The 27,326-nt window shown below is 46.7% G+C and overlaps 1 protein-coding gene across 1 annotated transcript in view; it reads right to left on the reverse strand.

Annotated features, from left to right (window-relative positions):
• Window positions 1–21,665: 21,665 nt before the first annotated feature.
• AP1M1 (adaptor related protein complex 1 subunit mu 1) overlaps window positions 21,666–27,326 on the reverse strand; it is a 28,068-nt gene continuing 22,407 nt past the window's right edge. The window contains exons 10-12 of the mRNA XM_044254014.1: window positions 23,305–23,430; window positions 22,672–22,747; window positions 21,666–22,552 (exon numbers count right to left, since the gene is read on the reverse strand). Of these exons, the coding sequence (XP_044109949.1) occupies window positions 22,530–22,552; window positions 22,672–22,747; window positions 23,305–23,430 (225 nt within the window). The 3' untranslated portion in view covers window positions 21,666–22,529. The remainder of the gene's footprint in view (window positions 22,553–22,671; window positions 22,748–23,304; window positions 23,431–27,326) is intronic.

A 27,326-nucleotide genomic window follows, 5' to 3' on the forward strand; every position in this document is an offset into this window, starting at 1 on the left:
TTGTCTGGTCTAGTTGCCTCCCTGCATTATGAACCAGACTCAGTATACAGCAGGTGCTCAATAAATACCTGAATGAATGAAGGTGAGGGAGGGGCTGGAGAGGGCAGAGGAGTCAGGTGGGGTGAGGACTTGCCTGTGGGTCTGGGCCTGGTCAGGGGACAAAGGCTGGGGAGTTGGTGAAACGCTGTGAGCTGGGCCCTTCATGGTATAAGGAGTGGCCCTTTGGTGGCCCACAAAAGTGTGAGTGCCAGCAGGCAGGGCTGGGGGTGGGGTGGGAGCTGTCAGAAGCTGGGCTCATCCAGTGCAGGGACTCAAGCCAGGTGAGGTGGGAGGGGAGGGGAGAAGCGGGCCAGTGGGTGGGGAGGTGAGATTCAGGAGGTGGAAAGAGCAGAACAGCGCTGATTTATACCGGGGAAGGTGAGCCTCCGTTTCCCATTCGTGCCGTGGAACAGCCGGGCCCGGGCTCGCTGAAGCAGGAGAGGTCCTCAGAGTGAGGAGGGGCAGCAGGGTGCCAGGAAAGACACGGAGTTCTTCTGGGGACCCGTCTGCCTGTGGTCTCTCCTGGGAGGCTGGAGGACCGGAAGCCAGCCTCGTTTCAAGGTCAAGTGGAGAAAGGATCCATCCGGGGGACGGAGAAGGAGCCGTGGGAGGAAACCGTGGGAGGAGGTGGTGGCTCAGAAGCCAAGAGCAGAGGGGGCCGCTGGACAAAGGGGGTGCGGTGGGCACCCCACTGGGTTTGCGTCAGTGGAGCCGGGTTGCAGTGCGGTGGGAACGTGCGTGAACCCCAGCACCCGCAGCAGGGCTGCCGCGGAAAAGGCTGGTAACACTGAGTGCTGGTGAGGAGATGCAGCAAGCCGAGTCCCAGTCCCCGAGTCCCAGTCCCCGAGTCCCCGCCCCGACGTGCCTGAATCTCACCGGCACAGAGCCGAGCCGCAGCAGCCAGATCCGGAACAGGACAGGCTGTGGGATTGCGTTTGTCTGGATTCAGGAACAGGGGAGACCGAGCCATGGGGATGGCCGACAGCACCTGGCTCGCTCAGGGAGCGCGGGAGGGAGCGTGCGGTGTGGGGCGCAGGGTGAGGGGTGGATGGGGTGAAGTTCTGTGTCGATCTGAACAAATGGAGGTAAACACGTGTCAGGCTTCATACAAGATTGGAGTATCGGGCACATCTTGCTGCCTGTTCTATCTCAATCCGAAGTAAATATATAGACTCAAACGAAAAACAATTGGGTAGACTTTAAATACATGAACTATCAGTAGCATTAAAAGTGTGTGGGTGGGGAAAAAAAAAGTGTGTGGGTAGGCACCTGGGTGGCTCAGTCATTAAGTGTCTGCCTTGGGCTCAGGTTATGATATCAGGGTCCTGGGATGGAGCCCTCCATCGGGCTCTGCCCTCAGCGCAGTCTGCTTGTTCCTCTCCCTCTGCTCCTCCCCCTGTCTCCTCTCTCTCTCAAATAAATAAATAAAACCTTAAAAAGAAAGTGTGGTGTGTGGATGTGAAGCGGTGTGTAGTCGCTGGGTGGGGGGTGGGGGTGGAGGCTGGCGGGCTGGGGTCACTGGGAGGAGGGGCCGCGGCAGTGAGGGTGGAGCGGGGGGCTGATGGGAGAGGCAGGTGGGTGCAGAGGAAAGAGTTCATCCAAAAACACTTGCCAGAAATTTCCAGGCATGGTATTCCCAGGTGCCATGACCTTTTAACCTTATAAAAATCAGGGATATCCCTCAAAAATTAAGCCTGAATTACCATATAATCAGCAATTTCCGTCCCAAGTATATATCCCAAAGGTGGGGACACAAACAGATTTTTTACACCATGTTCACGGCAGCCCTAGTCACGGTCGCCAGAAGGCGGACACAGCGCACGTGTCCCTCAGGGGATGGGCAGGTGAACAAACGTGGCAAGTCCACACAGCGGCGTATCACTCAGCCACAGAAAGCCCTGACACGTGCTACAATATGCATGAACCTCAAGGACACTTTGCTGGGTGACAGAAGTGGGTCCCAAAGCACAAATACCATATGATTCCACTTACACGAAGTGTCCCGCGGAGGGAAAGGCGCAGAGGCAGAAAGCAGATTGGCCGCGGCTGGGGAGGGGGGAGAGGAGGGTGGGGAGGGACTGCTCATGGAACCAGGTTTCCTTGTGGGGTGATAGAATGTTCTGGAATGAGATAGAGGTGGTGGTTGCATAATATTGTGAATGCCCTAAATGCCACAGAATTGCTCACTTTAAAACGGTGAACTATATGTCATGTGAACTTCGCCTCAGCTGAAAAACAATGACAAATCTGTACCGCCGTGGTCTTCGCGCCTTCTAAAAGGATCGAGGCCCCTAGAGAGGGCGACCCAAGAGCTCCCACCTGATGGACAGCAACCTGAAACTTCCTTCTTCAAGAGATTTTTTTCTTCTAACCAATTAGCTTGCAGAAGCCCCAGCATGGATGTGGAAACAGTCCCAGAGAGGGCAAGGAGACTGCTCAAGGTCACACAGCAAGGGGAGCTGGTCTGTGGGGCTCCGTTTTGGGCTGGGGACCCCAGGAAAGCCTGGGTGAGGGACAGACCCAGTTCCCTATTTGTTGAATAGGAGGCTGGAAGAAAGTGGGTGAGGGTCACCCTGCCTTCTCTCTCCCCAGTCCTCCTTCCCCACCGCAGAGTGCAGCTAGAGCAGGTGGGTGGGTAGCCCTGGGAATAGGGGACTGCTCTGGGCTGTCTTTGTGCCTCAGTTCTCCCTGTATACCGTGGGGACTGCAGGGCTCAGGCAGGGTCTGGGCAACCCGAGTGGAGGTTCCCTGATTTGGGGAGGGTCAGCCTGACCCCTGGCTGGTCATAAGTTGGTCCTTCTAGCCAGGACAGAGTGGCCAGTGGGGACCACAGTCCCCACCCCAAGGTCAGGGCTCCCAGTCCCCCCAACCCCCATCTGCAGCTTCCCTAGCTTCTTCCAGAGGGTCTGAGAAAGCTTCCCTGGGCCATCGGGACACATTCAGAACCTGTAATCTTTCTGTGACCTTTCCAAGCCTCCGTCTGCACATCTGTCACAGGCAGGCTGCAGTGAGAACCCCAGGAGAGCTACGAGGGGACTGGGGCGCCCCTGGGTTCAGAGAGGGTCTATCCTGCCTACCTCTCCCAGTGGCCTAGTCCGAAGTTTGATTTATGACCTCTAGGCGCCCCCTTGTGGTGATGACTGGCAGACTCTGTGGGCGTGTCCGCAGATCCCGGTCCCAGCCCAGGACAGCTGGGTGCAGCCTGGGGATACTGCCATGACAAACCAGACAGGGGACCCTGCCGTTGGGTGCCTTCTAAGGCAGATGGGAAGCACAGAAGAATGTGGGACAAAGGACAATTGCCTGTAGGGACAAGCTGGAGTGGCAGGGGGAAAGTACCATTTGAGTTGATCTGTCGCTGTCAAGAAGGCAGCGGGACCTGCTCTTCTGTCAAGAGAAGGTTGCACCGGGAGAGGGATCTGCATGTACAAAGGGTGCAGGGGAGACAAGCTGGAGGCAAAGAGGCAGGGGTGGCAGGAGCAGAGGGAAGGAGGGGTGCATGGAAGCCAGAGCCAGGACTGGGCTGGACCTGCAGGAGGAGGAGTTTTATTCTTGAGGGCACTGGGGAGCCATAATAGGATTTTGAGCAGGGGAGAAACATGATCTGAATTGCGACCTTTAGTAAGAGCCGTCTTAGGCCATCACAAAAACACGGGTGCTAATTTAACAAATATTTGTTTGTGCACCACTGACCAGAAGGAATGAACGTGACAGATGGAGTGGAGGCATGCGGTCTCCAGCTGTCGCTCTTCTGCCCCAGAGCAGACGGCTGTCGAGAAGTGGGAGTCAGTCCTTCCTTCATGGGCTTTACACTTTATTGTGTACTATGTTGGCCAAAGGCAACAGGATTTATGCGATTTTAGGCTTTATGTAAATAACAGGACAACATCCTCCTGTAATTGGTTGATTTCATTAAGATCATTCATATTTTTAACTATTGGTATTTTTATTTTTTAAGCTTTGAAGAACAAACACACAAGTGAAATGTATAAAGTGCACGCGTGCTAAATGTCCATCTTGGTGTGTGTTATCTACGTGCACACGAGTGGGAGCGGCACCCAGGTCAAAATGTAGGACCTTCCCATCCTTCCAGAAGGTTCCGTCCAGTCTGCTGTTCCCAGGAATAGATGTTTCCGCACTTGCCTGCACTCTGTTCTGCAGAGGCAGGGAGGGGACCTCTGTGGCTTTTCATCGCTGTGTCCCATGGGGTTGAGAGGGGCTCCCACCATTTGTCTTTCCAGTGTGGGGCTCCCGTGAGTCAGGCTGCCGTGAGCATTCGTGTCCATGTGTTTTCGGGGACTCGCGTGCTCACTTCTCTTGGGTAGATGCCCAGGGGTGGAACTGCGGGGTCGCAGGCTGCGTGAAAGTTCAGCTTTGGTGGGAACCACTGAGCGGAGCTGCGGCTGTGGCCGTGTCAGCACACCCAGCCCTGGCCAGTTACTGAGTGAGCAGAACATTCACCTGGATGGACACACAGCTGCTCCGCCCTCCTTCTCTTGGCTGTGCTTGGGCCGTGCCCCACTGTCCGTTCTTAGAGGGCTGTGGGGAGTCTTCTGGAACGTTAGTGCCCGTGCGAGGCAGGATGCAGGGGCGTGATGGAACTCAGACCAGGGCGGCAGGACGGCGATGACCGTGTTGCTTTCACTAACCCCTAAGTGAGGTTCAGCATCTCCCAGGGGCACTTGTCACATCACGGGGCCTTTGGGGCAGGTCCTGGCCCCTCCCGCCCGCTGTGCACGTTGCTAGAGAAAGCCACCAACCAAACCCTCCTTCCCTGCTTGTCTGCTACTAGAAGGCACTTTCTGATGCTTGGTGGGAAATGGGATCATTTGTAGTAGGGAAGCTGCTCCCTCCTATTGCTGTGCTTGTTTCCATTAGGGATGTCTGTGGTGGCAACATTTCTTTCTCAAACTTACAGACGTGGTTTGGTTGGGTGGCTGGATGAGTTACAGGGATTGAGTGGCTTCTGAGGAACCCATTCATGCTCCTGGAGTCAACCCTGCTTAGTCACAGCATGTGGTACCATTCACCCGATGCTCCATCCAGTTGCTAATATTTTGCCTAGGAGTTTTGTTTGGTTATTCATAAGTAAGTTTCACCCATGGTTTCTTTTTTTTTTTTTTAATTAACATATAATGTGTTATTTGTTTCCGGGGTACAGGTCTGTGATTCATCAGTCTTACACAACTCACAGGACTCATCATAGCACATACCCTCCCTGATGGCCATCACCAGCCACCCCATCTCCCCTCCCCACCCTCCAGCAACCCTCACTTTATTTCGTGAGATTAAGAGTCTCTTAGGGTTTGTCTCCTTCTCTGGTTTTGTCTCGTTTCATTTTGCCCTCCCTTCCCCTATGATCCTCTGTCTTATTTCTCAAATTCTTCATATCAGTGAGATCATATGATAATTGTCTTTCTCTGATTGACTTATTTCACTTAGCGTAATACCCTCTAGTTTCATCCACGTCATTGCAAATGGCAGGATTTCATATTTTTTGATGGTTGCATAATATTCACACACACACATCACATCTTCTTTATCTGATCATCGGTTGATAGACATCTAGGTTCTTTCCATAGTTTGGCTATTGTGGACATTGCTGCTATAAACATTTGGGTGCATGTGCCCCTTCAGATCACTATATTTGTATCTTTTTAGGGAAAATACCCAGTAGTGCAATTCCTGGGTCATAGGGTAGCTCTATTTTCAACTTTTTGAGGAACCTCCATGCTGTTTTCCAGAGTGGCTGCACCAGCTTGCATTCCCACCAACAGTGTAGGAGGGTTCCCCTTTCTCCACATCCTTGCCAACACCTGTCATTTCCTGACTTGTTAATTTTAGCCATTCTGACTGGTGTGAGGTGATATCTCATTGAGGTTTTGTTCTATATTTCCCTGATGCTGAGTGATGTGGAGCACTTTTTCATGTGTCTGTTGGCCATGTGGATGTCTTCTTTGCAGAAATGTCTGTTCATGTCTTCTGCCCATTTCTTGATTGGATTATTTGTTCTTTGGGTGTTGAGTTTGGTAAGTTCTTTATAGATTTTGGATACTAGCCTTTTTATCTGATATTTGTTGTTTACAAATATCTTCACCCATTCTGTCAGTTGTCTTTTGGTTTTGTTAACTGTTTCCTTTGCTGTGCAAAAGCTTTTGATCTTGATAAAATCCCAATAGTTCATTTTTGCCCTTGCTTCCCTTGCCTTTAGCGATGTTCCTAGGAAGAAGCTGCTGCGGCTGAGGTCAAAGAGGTTGCTGCCTGTGTTCTCCTCAAGGATTTTGATAGATTCCTTTCTCACACTGAGGTTCTTCATCTATTTTGAGTCTATTTTCGTGTGTGGTTTAAGGAAATGGTCCAGTTTCATTTTTCTGCATGTGGCTGTCCAATTTTCCCAATACCATTTGTTGAAGAGGCTGTCTTTTTTCCATTGGACGTTCTTTCCTGCTTTGTCAAAGATTAGTTGACCATAGAGTTGAGGGTCCATTTTTGGACTCTCTATTCAGTTTCATTGATCTATGTGTCTGTGTTTGTCCAGTACCATACCGTCTTGATGATTACAGCTTTGTAATAGAGCCTGAAGTCTGGAATTGTGATGCTGCCAGCTTTGGTTTTCTTTATTTGTTCTTCCAATCCATGAGCATGGAACATTTTTCCATTTGTGTCTTCCTCAATTTCTTTCATGAGTATTCTATAGTTTTCTGAGTACAGCTCTTTTGCCTCCTTGGTTAGATTTATTCCTAGGTATCTTCTGGTTTCGGGGACAATTGTAAATGGGATTGACTCCTTAATTTCTCTTTCTTCTGTCTTGTTGTTGGTGTACAGTAATGCAACTGATTTCTGCGAATTGATTTTATATCCTGAATTCTTGTATGAGTTCTAGCAGTTTGGGGGGGAATCTTTTTGGTTATCCACATATAGTATCATATCATCTGCAAAGAGTGAGAGTTTGACTTTTTTGCCAATTTGGATACATTTTATTTCTTTTTGTTTTCTGATTGTTGAGGCTATGATTTCTAGTACTATGTTGAATAGCAGTGGTGATAGTGGACATCCCTGCCATATTCCTGACCCTAGGGGAAAAGCTCTCAGTTTTTCCCCATTGAGAATGATATTCACTGTGGGTTTTTCATAGATGGCTTTTATGATATTGAGGTATGTGCTGTCTATCCCCACACTGTGAAAAGTTTTGATCAAGTAAGGATGCTGTACTTTGTCAAATGCTTTTTCTGCATCTTTTGAGAGTATCATATGGTTCTTGTTCTTTCTTTTATTCATGTAGTGTATCACACTGATGGATTTGTGGATGTTGAACAAAACTTGCAGCCCAGGAATAAATCCCACTTGGTCAGTGAATAATCTTTTTAACGTACTGTTGGATCCTTTTCCCTAGTATTTTGGTGAGAATTTCTGCATCCATGTTCATCAGAAATAGTGGTCTGTAATTCTCCTTTTTGATGGAATCGGTGTCTGGTTTTGGAATCAAGGTAATGCTGGCCTCATAAAATGAGTTTGGAAGTTTTCCTTCCATGTCCATGCTTTGGAACAGTTTCAGGAGAATAGGTATTAATTCTTTTTTAAATGTCTGGTTGGGGGGGAGTCAAGATGGTGGAGAAGTAGAAGGCTGAGATGACATCAGGTAGCAGGAGATCAGCTAGCTAGCTTATCAAACCATTCCGAACACCTACAAATCCAACAGGAGATTGAAGAGAAGAAGAGCAACAATTCTAGAAACAGAAAATCAAGCACTTTCTGAAAGGTAGGACTGGTGGAGAAATGAATCCAAAGCGATGGGAAGATAGCCTGCAGGGGGAGGGGCCGGCTCCCAGCAAGCAGCGGAGCAACAGAGCACAAAATCAGAACTTTTAAAAAAGTCTGCTCCACTGAGGGACATCGCTCCAGAGGCTAAGCGGGGGTGAAGCCCATGCGGGGACAGTGTGGCCTCAGGTCCCGTGGGGTCACAGAAGGATTGGGGCTGTCTGAGTGTCACAGAGCTCACAGGTATGAGAGCAGGGAAGCCAGCTACAGAGATGGAGCAGAGGAGTGAGCTCTCAACTCGGGGTTACCTTAAATCGTGATCTGTAGCAGAGGCCACTGCTCTGTTATTAGGGACTCCACAAGATCCAGGGAGACCCCCCTGGAAGCGCTCAGGGATCTGTGGGGCTCAGAGACTCCAGGCGGGGCTGGATGCCAGGGAAGAGATGCCTGGTCACAGGCTGGGTGAGCTCAGAGCCCAGGCAGAGGCCAGGGAGACGGGAGTAATTGAGTGCTTTTCTCTGAGGCGCGGGGCCCCAAGCTCTCCAGGCTGGATACTGGGAGGCTGCCATTTTCATTCCTGTCCTCCAGAACTCTACGGAAAGCATTCAGGGAAAAAAAGCTCACAAAAGCAAACCCAAGCGGATTACTTAGCCAGGCCCCTGGTTAGGGCACTGCAATTCCACCTCCAGCAAAGACACCTGAGAATCACTACAACAGACCCCTCCCCCAGAAGATCAACAAGAAATCCAGCCAAGACCAAGTTCACTTACCAGGGAGAACAGCGGAATTCCAGAGGAAGAGAAAGCAAAGCATGGAATACATGGCTTTCTCCCCATGATTCTTTAGTCTTGCAAAGTTAATATTTTTAATTTCATTTTTTCTTCTGCTAATTTTTTAAAATTTTTACCCTTTACTCTTTTAACATTTTTAACTAGTTTATCTTAACAATATCTTTCGTTAAAAAAAATCTTTTTTGAAACTTCATTATTATAGTCATATTTTATCCTTTATTGTATCTAACTTTATTGTTTGTATACACATAAGGCTTTTTCTTCTAAAAAATGTGGGGTACAACTTCTTCTAATAGATCTAAATACACCCTAAATCTAGCACAGGGCTTTGTTCTAGCCTCCAGCCTGAGTAAATTCTCTCCACTTTCTTTTTCTTTATTCTCCCAACAAACTTATCTTATCAACTCCTTTTTTAGAAATTTCTTTAAAAAATTTTCATCTTTATAGTCATATTCCATCCCTTCATTATGTTTACCCTTATGTGTGGTTTTCATTCTTTAAAGTTTTGGGAGGTAGTTTCTTCTAAGAGACCAAAATACTCCCAAAATTAACTGGGTGACCCTGTTCGATTCACCAGTCTAATATATATATTTTTTTTCTTTTTTATATTTTTTATTAATTTGTTTTCTTTTTTAAAATATTTTTTCTGAACTTCTTTTTCCCCCTTTCTTCCCCCCACATTTTGGGGCCTCTTCTGATTTGGTTAAAGCACATTTTCCTGGGCTCTTTGCCACCCTCTTAGTATTTTATTTGCTCCTTCATAAATTCTTACCTGGATAAAATGACAAAGTGGAAAAATTCACCACGAAAAAAAAAAAAACAAAAAAACAAAAAACAGAACAAGAGGCAGTACCGAAGGCTAGGGACCCAATCAATATGGACATTGGTAATATGTCAGATCTAGAGTTCAGAATGATGATTCTCAAGGTGCTAGCCGGGCTCAAAAAAAGGCATGGAAGATATTAGAGAAACCTGTCTGGAGAAATAAAAGAACTAAAATCTAATCAAGTTGAAATTTAAAAAAGCTATTAATGAGGTGCAATAAAAAATGAAGGCTCTAGGGACGCCTGGGTGGCTCAGTGGGTTAAGCCGCTGCCTTCGGCTCAGGTCATGATCCCAGGGTTCTGGGATCGAGTCCCACATCGGGCTCCTTGCTCGGCAGGGAGCCTGCTTCTCCTTCTGCCTCTGCCTGCCTCTCTGTCTGCCTGTGCTCACTCGCTCTCTCTCCCTCTGTCTCTGACAAATAAATAAATAAAATATTTAAATAAAAAAAATGAAGGCTCTAACTGCTAGGATAAATGAGGAAGAAGGGAGAATTAGTGATATAGAAGACCAAATGACAGAGAATAAAGAAGCTGAGCAAAAGAGAGACAAAGAACGACTGGACCATGAGGGGAGAATTTGAGAGATAAGTGATACCATAAGACGAAACAACATTAGAAGAATTGGGATTCCAGAAGAAAAAGAAAGCGAGATGGGAGCAGAAGGTATATTGGAAAGAATTATTGTAGGGAATTTCCCTAATATGGCAAAAGGAACAAGCATCAAAATCCAGGAGGTGCAGAGAACCCCCCCTCAAAATCAATAAGAATAGGTCCACACCCCATCATCTAATAGTAAAATTTACAAGTCTTAGCGAAAAAGAGAAAATCCTAAAAGAAGCCTGGGACAAGAAATCTGTAACATACAATGGTAAAAATATTAGATTGGCAGCAGACTTATTCACAGAGACCTGGCAGACCAGAAAGAACTGGCATGATATATTCAGAGCACTAAACGAGAAAAACATGCAGCCAAGAATACTATACACAGCTAGGCTATCATTGAAAATAGAAGGAGAGGGGTGCATGGGTGGCTCAGTGGGTTAAAGCCTCTGCGTTTGGCTCGGGTCATGGTCCCAGGGTCCTGGGATTGAGCCCCGCATCGGGCTGTCTGCTCCAAGGGGAGCCTGCTTTCTCCTCTCTCTCTGCCTGCCTCTCTGCCTGCTTGTGATTTCTGTCAAATTAAAAAAAGAAAGAAAGAAAGAAAATAGAAGGAGAGATAAAAAGCTTCCAGGACAAACAAAAGCTAAAAGAATTTGTAAACACCAAACCAGCTCTACAGGAAATATTGAAAGGGGTCCTCTAAGCAAAGGGAGAGCCTAAAAGTAGTAGATCAGAAAGGAACAGAGACAATATACAGTAATAGTCACCTTACAGGCAATACAATGGCACGAAATTCATATCTCTCAATAGTTACCATGAATGTAAATGGGCTAAATGCCTCAATCAAAAGACACAGGGTATCAGAATGGATAAAAAAACAAAACCCATCAACATGTTGTCTACAAGAAACTCATTTTAGACCATAAGACACCTCCAGATTTAAAGTGAGGGGGTGGAAAACAATTTACCATGCTAACGGACATCAAAAGAAAGCTGGGGTGGCAATCCTTATATCAGACAAATTAGATTATAAACCAATGACTATAATAAGAGATGAGGAAGGACACTATATCATACTCAAAGGGTCTGTCCAACAAGAAGATCTAAAAATTTTAAATATCTATGTCTCTAACATGGGAGCAGCCAACTATATAAACCAATTAATAACAAAATCAAAGAAACACATTGACAATAATACAATAATAGTAGGGGACTTTAACACTCCCCTCACTGAAATGGACAGATCATCCAAGCAAATATCAACAAGGAAATAAAGGCTTTAAATGACACACTGGACCAGATGGACATCACAGATATATTCAGAACATTCCATCCCAAAGCAACAGAATACACGTTCTTCTCTAGTGCACAAGGAACATTCTCCAGAATAGATCACATCCTGGATATGACCTGATTTATGAATCAGGTCTCAACTGGTATCAAAAGATTGGGATCATTCCCTGCATATTTTTAGAACACAATGCTCTGAAGCTAGAAATCAATCACAAGAGAAAATTTGGAAAGAACTCAAACACATGGAGACTAAAGAGCATCCTTCTAAAGAATGAATGGGTCAACCAGGAAATTAAAGAAGAACTGAAAAAATTCATGGAAACAACTGATAATGAAAACACAACAGTTCAAAATCCATGGGACACAGCAAAGGCAATCCTGAGAGGAAAATATATAGTGATACAAGCCTTTCTCAAGAAACAAGAAATATCTCAAATACACAACCTAATCCTACACCTAAAGGAGCTGGAGAAAAAACAACAAAGAATGCCTGAACCCAGCAGGAGAAGAGAAATCATAAAGATCAGAGCAGAAATCAATGAAATAGAAACCAAACAACAATAGAACAAATCAATGAAACTAGGATCTGGTTCTTTGAAAGAATTAATAAGATTGATAAACCCCTGGCCAGACTTATCAAAAAGAAAAGAGAAAGGACCCAAATAAATAAAATCATGAATGAAAGAGGAGAGATCACAACCAACACCAAAGAAATGCAAACAATTATAATAAAATATTATTAACAACTCTACGCCAACAAATTTGACAATCTGGAAGAAATGGATGCATTCCTAGAGACATATAAACTACCACAACTGAACCAGGAAGAAATAGAAAACCTGAACAGACCCATAACTAGTAAGGAGATTGAAACAGTCATCAAAAATCTCCAAACAAACAAAAGCCCAGGGCCAGATGGCTTCCCAGGGGAATTATACCAAACATTTAAAGACGAATTAATTCCTGCTCTCCTGAAACTATTCCCGAAAAATAGAAATGGAAGGAAAACTTCCAAACTCATTTTATGAGGCCAGCATCACCTTGATCCCAAAACCAGACAAGGATCCCATCAAAAAAGAGAATTACAGACCAATATCCTTGATGAACACAGATGTGAAAATTCTCTCCAAAATACTAGCCAATAGGATCCAACAGTACATTAAAAGGATTATTCACCACAACCAAGTAGGATTTATTCCAGGGCTGCAAGTTTGGTTCAACATCCACAAATCAATCAATGTGATACAACACATTAATAAAAGAAAGAACAAGAACCATATGATACTCTCAATAGATGCTGAAAAAGCATTTGACAAAGTACAGCATCCTTTCCTGATCAAAACTCTTCAAAGTGTAGGGATAGAGGGCACATACCTCAATATCATAAAAGCCATCTATGAAAAACCCACCACAAATATTCTCAATGGAGAAAAACTGAGAGCTTTTCCCCTAAGATCAGGAACATGGCAGGGATGCCCATTATCACCACTGCTATTTGACATAATACTAAAAGTCCTAGCCTCAGCAATCAGACAACAAAAAGAAATTAAAGCCATCCAAATTGGCAAAGAAGAAGTCAAACTATCACTCTTTGCAGATTATATGATACTATATGTGGAAAACCCAAAAGACTCCACTCCAAATCTGCTGGAACTTGTACAGGAATTCAGTAAAGTGTCAGGATATAAAATCAATTCACAGAAATCAGTTGTATTTCTTTACACCAACAGCAAGAGGGAAGAAAGAGAAATTAAGGAGTCAATCCCATTTACAACTGCACCCAAAACCATAAGATACCTATGAATAAACCTAACCAAAGAGGCAAAGAATCTATACACAGAAAACTATAAAGTACTCGTGAAAGAAATTGAGGAAGACACAAAGAAATGGAAAAATGTTCCATGCTCATGGATTGGAAGAACAAATATTGTGAAAATGTCTATGCTACCTAAAGCAATCTACACATTTAATGCAATCTCTATCAAAATCCCATCCATTTTTTTTCAAAGAAATGGAACAAATAATCCTAAAATTTATATGGAACCAGAAAAGACCTCAAATAGCCAGAGAAATGTTGAAAAAGAAAGCCAAAGTTGGTGGCATCACAATTCCAGACTTCAGGCTCTATTACAAAGCTGTCATCATCAAGACAGTATGGTACTGGCACAAAAATGGACACATAGATCAATGGAACAGAATAGAGAATCCAGAAATAGACCCTCAACTCTATGGTCAACAAATCTTCAACAAAGCAGGAAAGACTGTCCAATGGACAAAAGACAGCCTCTTCAACAAATGGTGTTGGGAAAATTGGACAGCCACATGCAGAAAAATGAAACTGGACCATTTCCTTATAACACACACAAAAATAGACTCAAAATAGATGAAGAACCTCAATGTGAGAAAGGAATCCATCAAAATCCTTGAGGAGAACACAGGCAGCAACCTCTTTGACCTCAGCCACAGCAGCTTCTTCCTAAGAACATCGCCAAAGGCAAGGGAAGCAAGGGCAAAAATGAACTATTGGGATTTTATCAAGATCAAAAGCTTTTGCACAGCAAAGGAAACAGTTATCAAAACCAAAAGACAACTGACAGAATGGGAGAAGATATTTGCAAACAACATATCAGATAAAAGGCTAGTATCCAATGCCAACATATATATATATATGATGCAGCCATCAAAAGAAATGAAATATTGCCATTTATGACAATGTGGATGGAACTAGAGGGTATTATGCTTAGTGAAATAAGTCAATTGGAGAAAGACAAATATTGTATGATCTCCCTGATATGAGGAAATGGAGATGTAACGTGGGGGGGTTGGGGGTAGGAAAAGAATAAATGAAACAAGATGGGATTGGGAGGGAGAGAAACCATAAAAGACGCAATCTCACAAAACAAACTGAGGGTTGCGGAGGAGGGGGGTAGGGAGAGGGTGGTGGGATTATGGACATTGGGGAGGGTATGTGCTATGGTGAGTGCTGTGAAGTGTGTGAACCTGGCAATTCACAGACCTGTACTCCCGGGGCTTATAATACATTGTGTGTTTATAAAAATTTTTAAAAAGGAAAGAAAAAAAAAGTCTGGTTGAAGTCCCCTGGGAAGTCATTTGGCCCTGCGCTCTTATTCTTTGGGAGATTTTTGATTACTTCTTCAATTTCCGTACTGGTTATGGGTCTGTTCAGGTTTTCTATTTCTTCCTGGTTCAGTTTTGGTCATTTATACATCTCTAGGAATGCATCCATTTCTTCCAGATTATCTAATTTGCTGGCATATAGTTGCTCATAATATGTTCTTATAATTGTATTTGGTGTTGGTTGTAATTGCTCCTTTTTCATTCATGATTTTTTAAAAAAATTTGGGTCCTTTCTCTCTCTCTCTCTCTCTCTCTTTTTTTTTTTTTTTGATAAGTCTGGCCAGGGGTTTATCAATCTTATTCTTTCAAAGAACCAGTTCTAGTTCTGTTGATCTGTTCTACTGTTCTTTTGGTTTCTGTTCCATTGTTTTCTGCCCTGATCTTTATTATTTCTCTTCTCCTGGGTTAGGCTTTATTTGCTGTTCTTTCTCCAGCTCCTTTAGGGGTAGGATTAGGTTGTGTATTTAAGACCTTTCTTGTTTCTTGAAAATCATTGTATTGATATATACTTTCCTCTTAGGACCATCCTTACTGCATTCCAAAGATTTTGAACAGTTGTGTTTTCATTTTCATTTGTTTCCATGAATTTTTTTAAAATTATCCTTTAATTTCCTGGTTGACCCATTCATTCTTTTTTTTTTAAATATTTTATTTATTTGACAGAGAGAGATCACGAGTAGGCAGAAAGGCAGGCAGAGAGAGAGAGAGAAAGAGGGAGGAGGAAGGAGGCTCCCTGCCTAGCAGAGAGCCCGATGTGGGACTTGATCCCAGCACCCTGAGACCATGACCCGAGCTGAAGGCAAAGGCTTAACCCACTGAGCCACCCAGGCACCCTGACCCATTCATTCTTTAGAGGGATTCCCTGTAGGCTCCATGTATTTGAGTTCTTTCCAAATTTCCTCTTGTGATTGAGTTCTAGTTTCAAACCACTGTGGTCCAAAAATATGCAGGGAATGATTCCAGTCATTTGGTACTAGTTGAGGCCTGATTTGTGACCTGAAATGTGATCTATCCAGGAGAATGTTCCATGTGTACTAGAGAAGAATGTGTATTCCATTGTACTGGGATGAAATGTTCTGAATATATCTGTGATGTCCATCTAGTCCAGTGTGTCATTTAAAGACTTTATTGCCTTGTTGATCTTTTGTTTAGATGATCTGTCCATTCATTGAGGGGAAAGGGTTAAAGTCCCCCACTATTATTGTATTATTGTTGATATGTTTCTTTGATTTTGTTATTAATTGGCTTATATAATTCGCTGCTCCTATGTTAGGGGCATAGATATTTAAAACTGCTAGATCTTCTTGTTATATGGACCCTTTAAGTATGATATAGTGTCCTTCCTTATCTCTTATTATAGTCTTTGGTTTATAATCTAATTTGTCTGATATAAGGATTGCCACCCCAGCTTTCTTTTGATGTCCGTTAGCATGGTAAATTGTTTTCCACCCCCTCACTTTAAATCTGGAGGTGTCTTATGGTCTAAAATGAGTTTCTTGTAGACAGCATATTGATGGGTTTTGTTTTTTTATCCATTATGATACCCTGTGTCTTTTGATTGGGGCATTTAGCCCATTTACATTCATGGTAACTATTGAGAGATATGAATTTCGTGCCATTGTATTGCCTGTAAGGTGACTATTACTGTATATTGTCTCTGTTCTTTTCTGGTCTATGTTACTTTTAGGCTCTCTCTTTGCTTAGAGGACCCCTTTCAATATTCCCTGTAGAGCTGGTTTGGTATTTGCAAATTCTTTTAGCTTTTGTTTGTCCTGGAATCTTTTTATCTCTCCTTCTATTTTCAATGATAGCCTAGCTGGATATAGTATTCTTGGCTGCATATTTTTCTCATTTACTGCTCTGAATATATCATGCCAGTCCTTTCTGCCCTGCCACGTCTCTGTGGATAGGAATGCTGTCAATGTAATGTTTCTACCATTGTAGGTTACAGACCTCTTGTCCTGAAATGCTTTCAGGATTTTCTCTTTTTCTCTGAGACTTTTAAGTTTTACTATTAGATGATGGGGTATTGACCTATTTTTATTGATATTGAGGGGGAGGTTCTCTGTATCTCCGGGATTTGATGCCTCCTTCCTTCTCCAAATTAGGGAAGTTCTCTGCTAAAATCTGCTCCAACATACCTTCTACCCCTCTCTCTTTATTCTTCTTCTGGGATCCCAATTACTCTAATATTGTTTCATCTTAGGGTATCACTTATCTCTCAAATTCTCCCCCTTGTGATCCAGTAGTTATTTATCCCTCCTTATCTCAGCTTCTTTATTCTCTATCATTTGGTCTTCTATATCACTAATTCTCTCTTCTGCCTCATTTATCCTAGCAGTTAGAGCCTCCATTTTTTATTGCACCTCAATAATAGCTTTTTGACTTGATTAGATTTTAGTTCTTTTATCTCTCCAGAAAGAGATTCTCTAGTGTTTCCTATCCTTTTTTCGAGACCATCTAGTATCTTTATAATCATCATTCTGAACTCTAGTTCTGACATTTTACTAATGTCCATATTGGTTAGGTCCCTGGCAGTCAGTACTACCTCTTCCTCTTTTTTTTTTTTTGAGGGGAGTTTTTCCATTTTGTCATTTTGTCCAGAGAAGAATAGATGAATGGGGGAACAAAATGCAAGCAGGGGAACAACCACCCCACAAAAATATACACTAAACAAATCAGAAGAGACCCAAAACCAGGGGTGGGGGGTGAGGAGAAAAAGGAATATGATCAGACTGGTGAATAGAACAGAGCAACACACTAGATTTTGGGTGTCTTTTGGTCTGTTAGAAGAAACCGTCTCCCAAATTTTTAAAGAAAGACATATATACAAAAATAAGGGTAAATATGAAGAAGGATGGAATATGACTAAAAAATGAAAATTAAAAAAATATTTTTAAAAAGGTATTGTTAAGATGTTGGTTAAAATAGTAAAGAGGAAAAAATTTTAAAAATAGAAAAAAAATAAAGAAAATTTTAAAATTTTGAAAAACGAAAGAATCATGGGAAAAAGGCCAAGAAGAATTCTATGTGGTGTATTCCCCTAACTCTGGAGTTCAGCAGCTCTCATTGATTGGTGAACTTGGTGTTGGCTGGATGTTCTTGCTGATCTCCTGGGGGAGGGGTCCATTGCAGTGATTCTCAAATGTCTTGCCTGAGGCAGAATTGCTCCACCCTTGCCAAAGCAGGCTAAGTAATCTACTAGGGTTTGCTCTCAGAGCTTTTGTTCCCTGAAGGCTTTACATACAGCTTTGGAGGACAGGAATGAAGCTGGCAGCCTCCTAGTCTCTGGCCCTGGAGAAGCCAAGAGCTTGGAGACCCACTCCTCAGTGCAACCTCAGAGAAAAGCAGTCAGTCCCTCCTGTTTCCCTGGTCTCCAGCCGCTGTCCATGCTCACCCGGCCTATGACCAAGCATTTCTATCTCTGGTGCATGGCTCCATTTGGAGTCTCCAAACCCAGCAGATTCCTGCCACGTGCTCTTGTGCCACTCCTCCGAGGGGGAGGAAGATGAGTCTCCCTGGATCAGCTGCTTGTGGAGTCCCTTCTCAAAGGGTAGTGACTTGACTGTGCCAGGTATCATGGTTTAAGGTAACCCCAAGCTGAGAGCTCACTCCTCAGCTCTGTCTCTGAGCTCCGGCTTCCCCACTCTGATATCTGCCACATCAGGCACCCCCCGTCTTTTTGTGATACCACATTGTCTTCCTGAGGGCTCCACCCCCACTTAGCCACTGGAGCCACATCCCTCCATGGAGCAGACTTCTAAAAGTTCTGATTTCATGCTCCACTGCTCTGTCATTTGCTGGTAGCAGGCTGATGGAGGCTCCCTCTCCATGTGGTCTTCCCAAATATTGCCTTGGATTCACTTCTCTACACTTCCTACCTTCCAGAAAGTGGTCGTTTTCTGTTCATAGAATTGCTGCTATTCTTTTCTTCGATCTCCTGTGGAGTTTGTAGGTGTTCAGAATGGCTTGCTAACTCTCTAGCTGAATTCCTGGGACCAGATGAAGTTCAGGTCTCCTGCTCCTCCACTATCTTGCCCGCCGGCCCCCACCCAGGGTTTCTTTTCTACTTCCTTAACTGGTTTTGGTATTCAAGTCCTGGGGCGCTCCATCTTTTTGATTTACATAATAATAGAAAGTGTTAAATGACATTGAATTCATCTGATTTTTGATGCATTAAACATCATTATAACATCATACTATAAAATGCATAAAACACAAACACCATTCAACAAAATTATGAGGCAAACACCCACATCACCACCACTCACTCAATAAAGAGAGAGCAGCCAGCACCCGGGAGCCCCCTGTCCTGTCCCCTCTTTCTCCCCAGGTAGATCATTCTGACTTCCTCTTCTTTAGATTTGCCCCTCAAAATGGAAGCATCCCCAAAGAACAGTTTCACTGAAGCCTGGTTTTGAATTTCCTTCTGATGCAATCACACTGTGTTATTTTGTGTCTTAATTACTATTGATGAAATAGGCCTTGCTGCCCAAATAGGTCATCCTCCCCCCACTTTCTTTTTGAGAGAGTGTGCAATTAGGGTGAAGGGCAGAGCGGGGAGAGAGAGAATCTTGAGCAGACTCCCTGATGAACGCAGAGCCCAACACAGGGCTCAGTTTCACAACACTGAGGTCATGACCTGAGCTGAAATTGAGTCTAATGCTTAACTGATTGAGCCACCCAGGTGCCCCATTTTATTCTTCAAGATTCTTCATGATTCTTGGCTCTGACCTTCCATGTGAATTTTAGAATTTGCTTGTCAAGTTCCACAAAAACCTGATTGGGATTTTAAATGGGAATGCCTTCAACCTGTAAATAGTTTTGAAGTCTACTCATATACTATTGCTGCTGTAACAAATTATCACAAACAAAAAGCAACACAGATTTATTAACTTCAATTCTGGAGGTCAGAGGTCCGAAAGTGTCTCATGGGGCTAAAGCCAGGGTGTCAGTGGGGCTGTGTTCCTGCTGGGGACTCTGGTGAGAATTTGTCTCTTCCTTTTCCAGCTTCTGAAGGCAGCCTGCATCCTTGGCCCATGGCCCCTTCCTCCACCTTCCCAGCCAGCAACCACAGACTGGGTCCCTCCCACACTACTGCTTTCTGCTTCTCCTTCCTCTGTCCCCTTCTTCTACTGTTAAGGACCATTGTGATTACATTGGACCCACCAGATGGTTCAGGGTAACCTCCCCATTGTGGTCAGTGGATTAGCAACCCTAATTCCATCTGCAAACTTAATCCCCTTTGCCATGCAACTTACCACAGTCAAAGGTTCTGGGGACCATGGACATCTTTGTGGGGAGCTATTACTCTGCCAACCACAGGGATTATTAGCATCTTGACACAGACATCCATTCTATGACAAGGATGCACCTACCCTGCTTTAGGTCTTCCCTGAACATCCTCCATAATGTTGCCCATGAGTCTTTGTGTATTTTTTAATCCCAGGTACTTCATTTTGGGGGGGGGGATTACTGTTGTGAATAGTTTGTAGTTGGCTTAAGGGTTATTCTTTTTTTATCATAAATTAATGTTTAATTTTATCAAACACTTTACCTGCACCTATTGAACTGATGATCATAAATGTTTTCCTTCCTTACTCTTTTTAAGGCAGTGGATTAGATTAACCCATTTTCCAGCATTAAACTGATTTTGTCTAAGATTTAACCTTAGACCCAAGGTTATGTCCTTTGTATACATCCCCACTTCCCCTCTGATTTTTATTTAGGATCTTCACATCTATGGCCATCAGTGAGATTGGCCTATAATTTTCCTGTTTCATATTGTTTTGAGGAAATGCTGGTCTCGCAGTTGAGTCAGGAAATGTTTCCTATTTTTCTGTTCTCCAGGAGAGTTTGTTCAATTCTCTTTTCTCCCAGTGAGTGTTGGGTAGAGCTCTCCTAATAAGGCCATCTGGGCTCGGAGCTCTGACTGGCTCTGGCTCTTTAGTAGCCATAGGACTGCTCAGACTTTTTCTTTCTTTTTGGGTCAGCTTTTGTCCTCTAGGAACTTACTCATGTTAGTTAACACTTTCAAGTGCACTGGCACAAAGTCACTCCCAACATCCCTCGCTCCCTCCGGGGTTTTCGGGTAGCTTGGACAAGGACAGCCCCTCCTGGGTGGCTGGAGCTCCGGGGGCATGGGTGGCCTAAATGCCCCATGAGGTGGCAGCTGTCCTGCTCTAACCTCTTTCATGTTTGAGAAGCTGCAGGAATGTCTTTTGTTGCCCTTTTATCTTGATCCAACTTCTTAGCAGCTTTATTCATTTTTTAAAAGAACGAACTTGTAGTTCTGCTTTTATTGAATGTTTGTTTTCTATTTCCTTCCTGCTATTATTTCCTGCTATGCTCTTAGGCTTCGTTGTTTTTTTCTGATTTCTTGAGATGGATGATTAGCCCACCGTTCTCAGTCTTTTTCTTATATATACTATACTAAACATCACATACATATGAGCTAATAGCGGGAGGGCTTGCAGACAACCTTGTCCCAAGCTTTGCTGGGAACAGAGGCCCCCCTCTACACTGCAGATGACCACTCTGTCTGTCCCACAGGGGCTCTGGAGGCTGCAGCTGGGCCTCTGGCGATGGCAGTGAGGATGGGAAAAGCTGCTGGATCCGAGGTCTTCTGGAGGGAGGCCAGGCTGTGGATATGGGTGTTGGCAGTGAGGGATGGGGCATCAAGGGTGCCTCCAACAGCCCTGGTCCAAGCCATAGGCCACGGCAGTGTTCTTTATTCAATGCAGGTGAGAGGCCAAGCTCCTACTTGGGCTGATGCCCACTAGTCCTCCAAGGGGGAGCTGGGTGATATGGGAGAGGGACAGGGGAGAACAGCCCTTGAAGGCAAGAGGGGGTGATCCAGGTGGGGCCAGTGGCACAGATGGGGAGGCAGGTGTGCAGCAGGTGCCCACTGTGGGAAAACAGGGTGCTTCCTGCCCAGGCGCCCCCTGCCATAATCCCCTCTGTGGACCAGGTAGTGGTTCTCAAACTCCAGCACATGCATGAATCGCGTGGAACCTATGAACTCTCCTTGGCAGGTCAGGGTAGATCTGTAAATGTGCATTTTGGGTGAGCTCAGAGGGGACACTGAGGCTGCTGCTCCGAGGATCACACTCTGAGGGAGACCATCGGGCCGGCGCGGGGGTTGATGGGAGCCCCACACCTGCCCCTGCTCACCCAGGAGGAGTCGACCACGTGCTGCATCAGAGGGAAAGCAGGCAGCACCTTTAAGTAATGGAATTTAATGTAATCATGACATGAACATAGACAGGGTGGTGGTGGGGTGAACCAGCACAGATGGGGGTAACCTGTGCCCCCAGCCCTCTGAGGCCACCACCTCCTTGGTGGGACAAACACTGATGTGGCTGAGTGACAGCATCGCACGGTGTGGCGGACTCTGGGAGAGCATCTCCGCGAGGCCTCAGTGGGGGTGAGGGGAGGCCGGGAGCCCCCGAGGAGGAGCCTCTGCCGCAGAGGCACGGACAGGGGTCAGGCCAGGCATTGGAGGGAACCCAGTGTCACATGGGCCTCACTGCGGAGGAGGGCACTGTGCCCTCACTAAGTGCTGCCCGAGAGCTTCAGGACAAAGGGCGGGAGGCACGGACAGTGGGGTGCACATAAACAACAACAAACAGATGGGACAGAAACTAGGAACACTCATGAACCTAGAACATTCAACAGAACAGCAACCGAACAGTGGCCCAGTCGGCCTGGCCGGAGGCCGCGTGCAGCCAGTGGCTGGGTGAGCGTCTCCCCATCTTTTTGGTGCCTGGGGGCTCAACAGCACAGAAGGCTGTATTTGATCTCTAGAGGGAAAGATTTCATTTCCTTCCCCTCAAACTGACTCAGGGGGCAGAGAGACAAGACTTCTCGAAGATGAGCCGCGTCTGGGAGAAGGGACCCAGAGACGAGAGTGGCAACGGCAGAGCAGGTGTGCCTGGAAGAGGAGGGGTCCCCTGGAGGAGCCGGAAGGGTGGCCGGTGGCCAGGGGTGCCCCCCCTCCATCCAGCAGGCTTGGCAGGTGCTTCCTCCTGGTGCTTCCGCCAGGAGCCCCAGCGCCGGGGCCAGGGGGCGCTGGCTGCAGGGCTCCTCACTGGGTCCGAAGCTGGTAATCTACAGTCAGGGAGGGAAGCATTGGTTTTCTGCTCTGTACCTGGGTCGGGGGTGCGGGGAGTCCCCGCCCCCAGACCCAGGGGCTGCTGCACACCCACCGCCCTCTCAGCCACGCGCACCTCCGTTCTGAGTGATGTAGCGGACCCATGGCAGGGCCTGGTAGCCGCTCTTCTCGATGATCTTCAGGTAGCGCACCTAGGGCACAGGCAGCAGGGCGTATAGGCGCTGTCCCCTCCTTGTCCTCCCCCCCAACCCCCTCCCAAGGCCAGGGAGGGAAGGCTGTGCCGAGGACCAGGACAGCACAGGCAGAGGAGGAGACGGGTGGGGCGGGGCCTGTCACTTGCTGATGCCAAGGGAGGGAGGAGTCACTGTGGAAGGGCGGGAGAGAGCTGGAGGGGCTCCCTCAGGCCCAGCGCTCCAGCAGACTCCTGGGGAGGGGGGCCCGGCCCCTCATAGACTTGCCATGGAGATGCCTAGGGAAACAGGCCCTGTGGTGACGAGTGTGTGGCCAATAGAGGCTTGGACTCGAGTTCTGGGGGTCAAACGAATCTCTGAGCTTGGGGCTGAAGCGCGGGGTCAGGTCTGAGTAGACAGGTGTGGAGAGAGGCAGAAGCAGGGCAGCACCGCGGCGCCCCGGGACAGGCTGTCCGGCACCCTCGCCGAGGCGGTCATCTGCAGCTCTCTGAGCCGGGACGGACAGCTGGGCCTGGCCAGGTCTGCTCCGGGGCCCTGGTGACCCCGGCCATACGCACCTGGATGCCAGAGGTAGTGAAGTAGGGGATCTCAAACTTGACGCTGATCGGGGGCTTGCCCTCCTTGTCCTCCGCCTCCACGCTGGGCAGGCCGAAGTGGGCCCGCATCAGGTACTCCTTGCCCCCCTGCAGGAGCAGACGAGCAGAGACGGTCAGGCGGACAGCTGCCCCCAGAGAGTTCCAGGTTGCTGGCCTGGCCAATGAGCCCCTTCCTGCGTGGCCGTGGTCACCCAGAGTCTCGGCTCCTCCAGCACACGTACACTCATCCAGGCCTCACGGACTGTCTGGCCAGCCGTGCCAGGGGAAATCCGTGAATTCCAAGCATCGAGAGAGTTTCACAAACTCTCAGGGAGGGCAGACTAGTCGCTGCAAGGAAGCCTAGCCCGACAGGCCTCAGGAAGGAAGCGGGGCACAGAGCACCGAGACAGACAGTGCAGGTGCCTCTGTAGGACACGGGCCCCCCGGCCCAGGCCAGAGTCCAAGTGAACACCCCAACATGTCCAACGTCCAGTCAGCATGTGTAAGCAATAGGGGAAAGGTCCAAGTCAGGGACGGTGAACAGAGGGAGGTGACAAAAGAGACCGGGGTCGGGGGCTGATGATGAGCTGGACTGGAGTCCTGCTCCCAGAGGGCTAGGATGAGGGCAGCGCTGGCCCCAGAGGCTGAGCAGTGGCTCTGGAGATGGGGCCTGAGGCAGAGTCAGGAAGAACTGGAAGCCCAGTCCTGCATGGGAGGAAGGCATCGTGCTCTGGTTGTCCAGGGGCCTGGTGTGCCTTGCCTACAGCAGTGGGGAGCAAAGACAGCCCAGCTCTGGCCACACCAAGGACCATATAGGCCTTGATCCCCAGGCTCCCGGAAGGAGTGGCTGCCGACCAGCTGCCTCCACCCCGAGCCGGGGGCTGTCCTCACACTTCTCGGGTAGAGCAGAGCTGCGCCCCAGTTCCCCAGGGCGGTGCTCAGGCTCCCTCCCCTGGGACGGTGCCAGTCTCTGCTCACCACCCCTGGAGCCAGCGTGAGAGCGGGGACTCCGTACGAGTCAGGCACATGTGCTGAGTAAAGACTCTGGGACAATGAGGGGAGAAAAATGGGGTCCTAACAGCAGACAAAGCAGGCGGCAAAGGAATAAAATCAGCTCCACCAGCCTGTGTATGAGACAATAACCAGACCCCAAATCTGGGCCTTACGAAGACAAAAGGGAAAATGAAAGCAAAAGCACCTGCAGGGGGCAGGCCCTCCTGGCGGGGCAGTGGAAGTGGGCTCCCCTACCCTGGGTCCGTCATGTCGATATCCATGGGTCTGATTCTCCCACGAACGAGGCAGGCCTCCAGGCTGGCTCACAGCCCAAAACACAGCTCTGTGCTGGAACAGCAGACAGAAGATCCCCCAGCAGGAGGACCAAGCAAAACAGAGTGGGGGCTGCTGTCACTGGGGAGAATTCAGGGCAAGAAGGGAGGTCAGGTCACGGTCCTGGAGGCTGCAGTCCTGTGTCCAGAGGGAAGGGATCATAGTCCCGAGTATCCACGGGCATGAGCTAACACGGCCGCAACCTCTGTTAAGCAGATGCTGGACAATGGGCAGAGGGCACCAGAGGAAGGCAGCGCCAAGTGGGCAGACCTCGAGGGCTCCCTACCCCGATAACAGAAGCCTCGTCCTCCTATCAAGTGCACCTGCGGCATTTACAAACTCGGACCTTCTGTTAGCACATGACGAATACGCCGAGAAATCCCAGAAGTAGAAACAGTCCAAACAACGCTCTCTGGCTCCAGCGCTCCGCAGTGAGGACAAATGAAAGTCAGAAGGCCCGCCCCCTAGGGACTTAGGAAAGAACCATGGGGCGCTTGGGTGGCTCAAGTGGTTGAGCGTCTGACTCGTGATTTCAGCTCAGGTCACGATCTTGGGGTCCCGCACTGGGTTCCGCACCCAGCAGACAGTCTGCTTGAGATTCTCTCGCCCTCTGCCCCTCCCCCCATGCTCCTGCACGCTCGCTCTAAAATTAATAAATACATCTTTAAAAAAAAACAACGATAATCAACTCTATCCAGTTACAGATTTCTAGATGAGCAAGTCAAATATTACGTGTCAGAAACTATGGGTTACCCAAGTAAGGCAGGGCTCAGAGCAACATCTATGGCTTAAATACTTGTATTAATATAAATTTTAAAACAAAATCATCAAATGAAAATATCTAACTTGAAAAATTAGAACAAAAAAAGGATGAAGAAATTCAAATCAAAGACTTGTAAAAGACAGAAAAATATTACAACAAAATTAAAAAGCAAACCTGGAAAATAAAAACAAAAAGATAAGCTGCTAGGCAGCCTTATCCAGGGAACCAGAAGGCCCAAAGGCACACAAGAAGAAAGAATAAGGAAGAAGTAACTTTACAGGTGAATGGGAGGGAAAAAAGGCCACTTTCTCCAACTTTGTAGACAACGGCGAAAGTCTGCTTAGGATGGATCATGTTGAAGGGAAATATAATTTACCCAGTCTCCAACAGAAATAGAAACTCTGAATGACCCGATTTCTACAGAAGAGATGAAGAAAGTAGTCGAGATCTGGAAGGTCACATGGCCAAATTCTATCAATCTTCTCCAGACCAGATGATGTCCTGGCCACTTAACTGTCCTGCAGCACGGAGACGGGACACAGAGTATTTACAAAGCAGGCACAACACAAACACTGGCAGACAGTACACCAAAAAACAGCCTCATCAAAGTGAAAATGTCACATACAATTTACTGATAGAACCCAATGGTGCACGGAAAAGGAAAGATCAGGCGGAGTTGCCAGAACGCAGGGGCGGTCCAGCTCCACCCACTAACAGACCCGAACTGAGACACACAAAGGGGCACCTGGATAAGTCTGTCACCCATTTGTGTCAAAACCGCAGTAAAGTGGGGCTGGGTCTAATCCACAGCCCAGTGCAGCGTCAGACTTGGAAGGGACACCTGACTGGCATCTCCGGGTTGAGGCAAGACCAGGCGGCCACTGTCCACCGCGTCTTACAGGTCCCAGAGACAGCAGCCAAAACAAGGAGGCGCCAGAGCCATCAAATGCCCGAGAAGGGCAGAGGAGAAGGGAAAACTGTATTTGGCTGAAATGGTATGAGAGGATATCTGAAAACCCACAAGAACTGAAAGAAAAACTACACCAAAGCAGACACCTGGTAAGGAACCAGGGCAGAAATTACCACGCAAATAGTGGCTACCCACTGGAGAGCACAGCCGAAGACCAGACCCCACTCACCAGGGCGCTGACTTAAAGCTCATCTTAATGAGAAATGTGCAAACTTGGGGGCTCCTGACGGTTGGGGGGCATTCTGCGGCTTTCACCTGGTTCTGGACACACGGATGTATCTCCGCTGAGGAAATTCATTGAGCTGTCCACATTTCGTCTGTCTACGTTTCTGCATGTTGTACTTTGATGAAAGTACTTTTTAAAGCAAGAGAGAAGCTATGTGAGGTACATAAGGTAAACGTGAAGACAGTCCCAAAGCACTGAGGTGACATTGGCACAAAGCCTCATAAAGGTGAACGCACTTCTGACTTGACTTATAAATTTAATGCCAACAAACTGATTCTAAAACTTGTAAGGAACACCGAGCAAGTAAGCAAGCAAGAATCACCAGGAAACAAACAAGGGATGTGTGTGGGGGGGGATGGGAGTAAGTTCAGGTGAGGTGGGCCTGGCCTTATCAGATGTTAAAACAGAGATTAAAGCCCTGAGTTAAAATATGGCCTTGCTGCATGGACAGAGAGACAACAGGACATTCAGAAAGACATCTTTCACTGTGTGAAAATCTGATATTTAATAAACATGGCATTTCAAACCACTGGGGAAAAGACGGACCTTTTATTCAAAAACTGGGTAGCTATTTGGAAAAAGATAAAACAGAACCTGCACCTCCCCCCAGTTATCAGACCCAGCTCTGAAAGTACCTAAAATCTAAGGTGAAAACTGCCACCACACAGGTTCTAGAAGTAAATATGGATGAATTCCTTTACATCTGGGGATAGCAAAGC

This window comes from Neovison vison, chromosome 6 (genome assembly GCF_020171115.1).
Source record: "Neovison vison isolate M4711 chromosome 6, ASM_NN_V1, whole genome shotgun sequence".
Lineage (NCBI taxonomy): Eukaryota > Metazoa > Chordata > Mammalia > Carnivora > Mustelidae > Neogale > Neogale vison.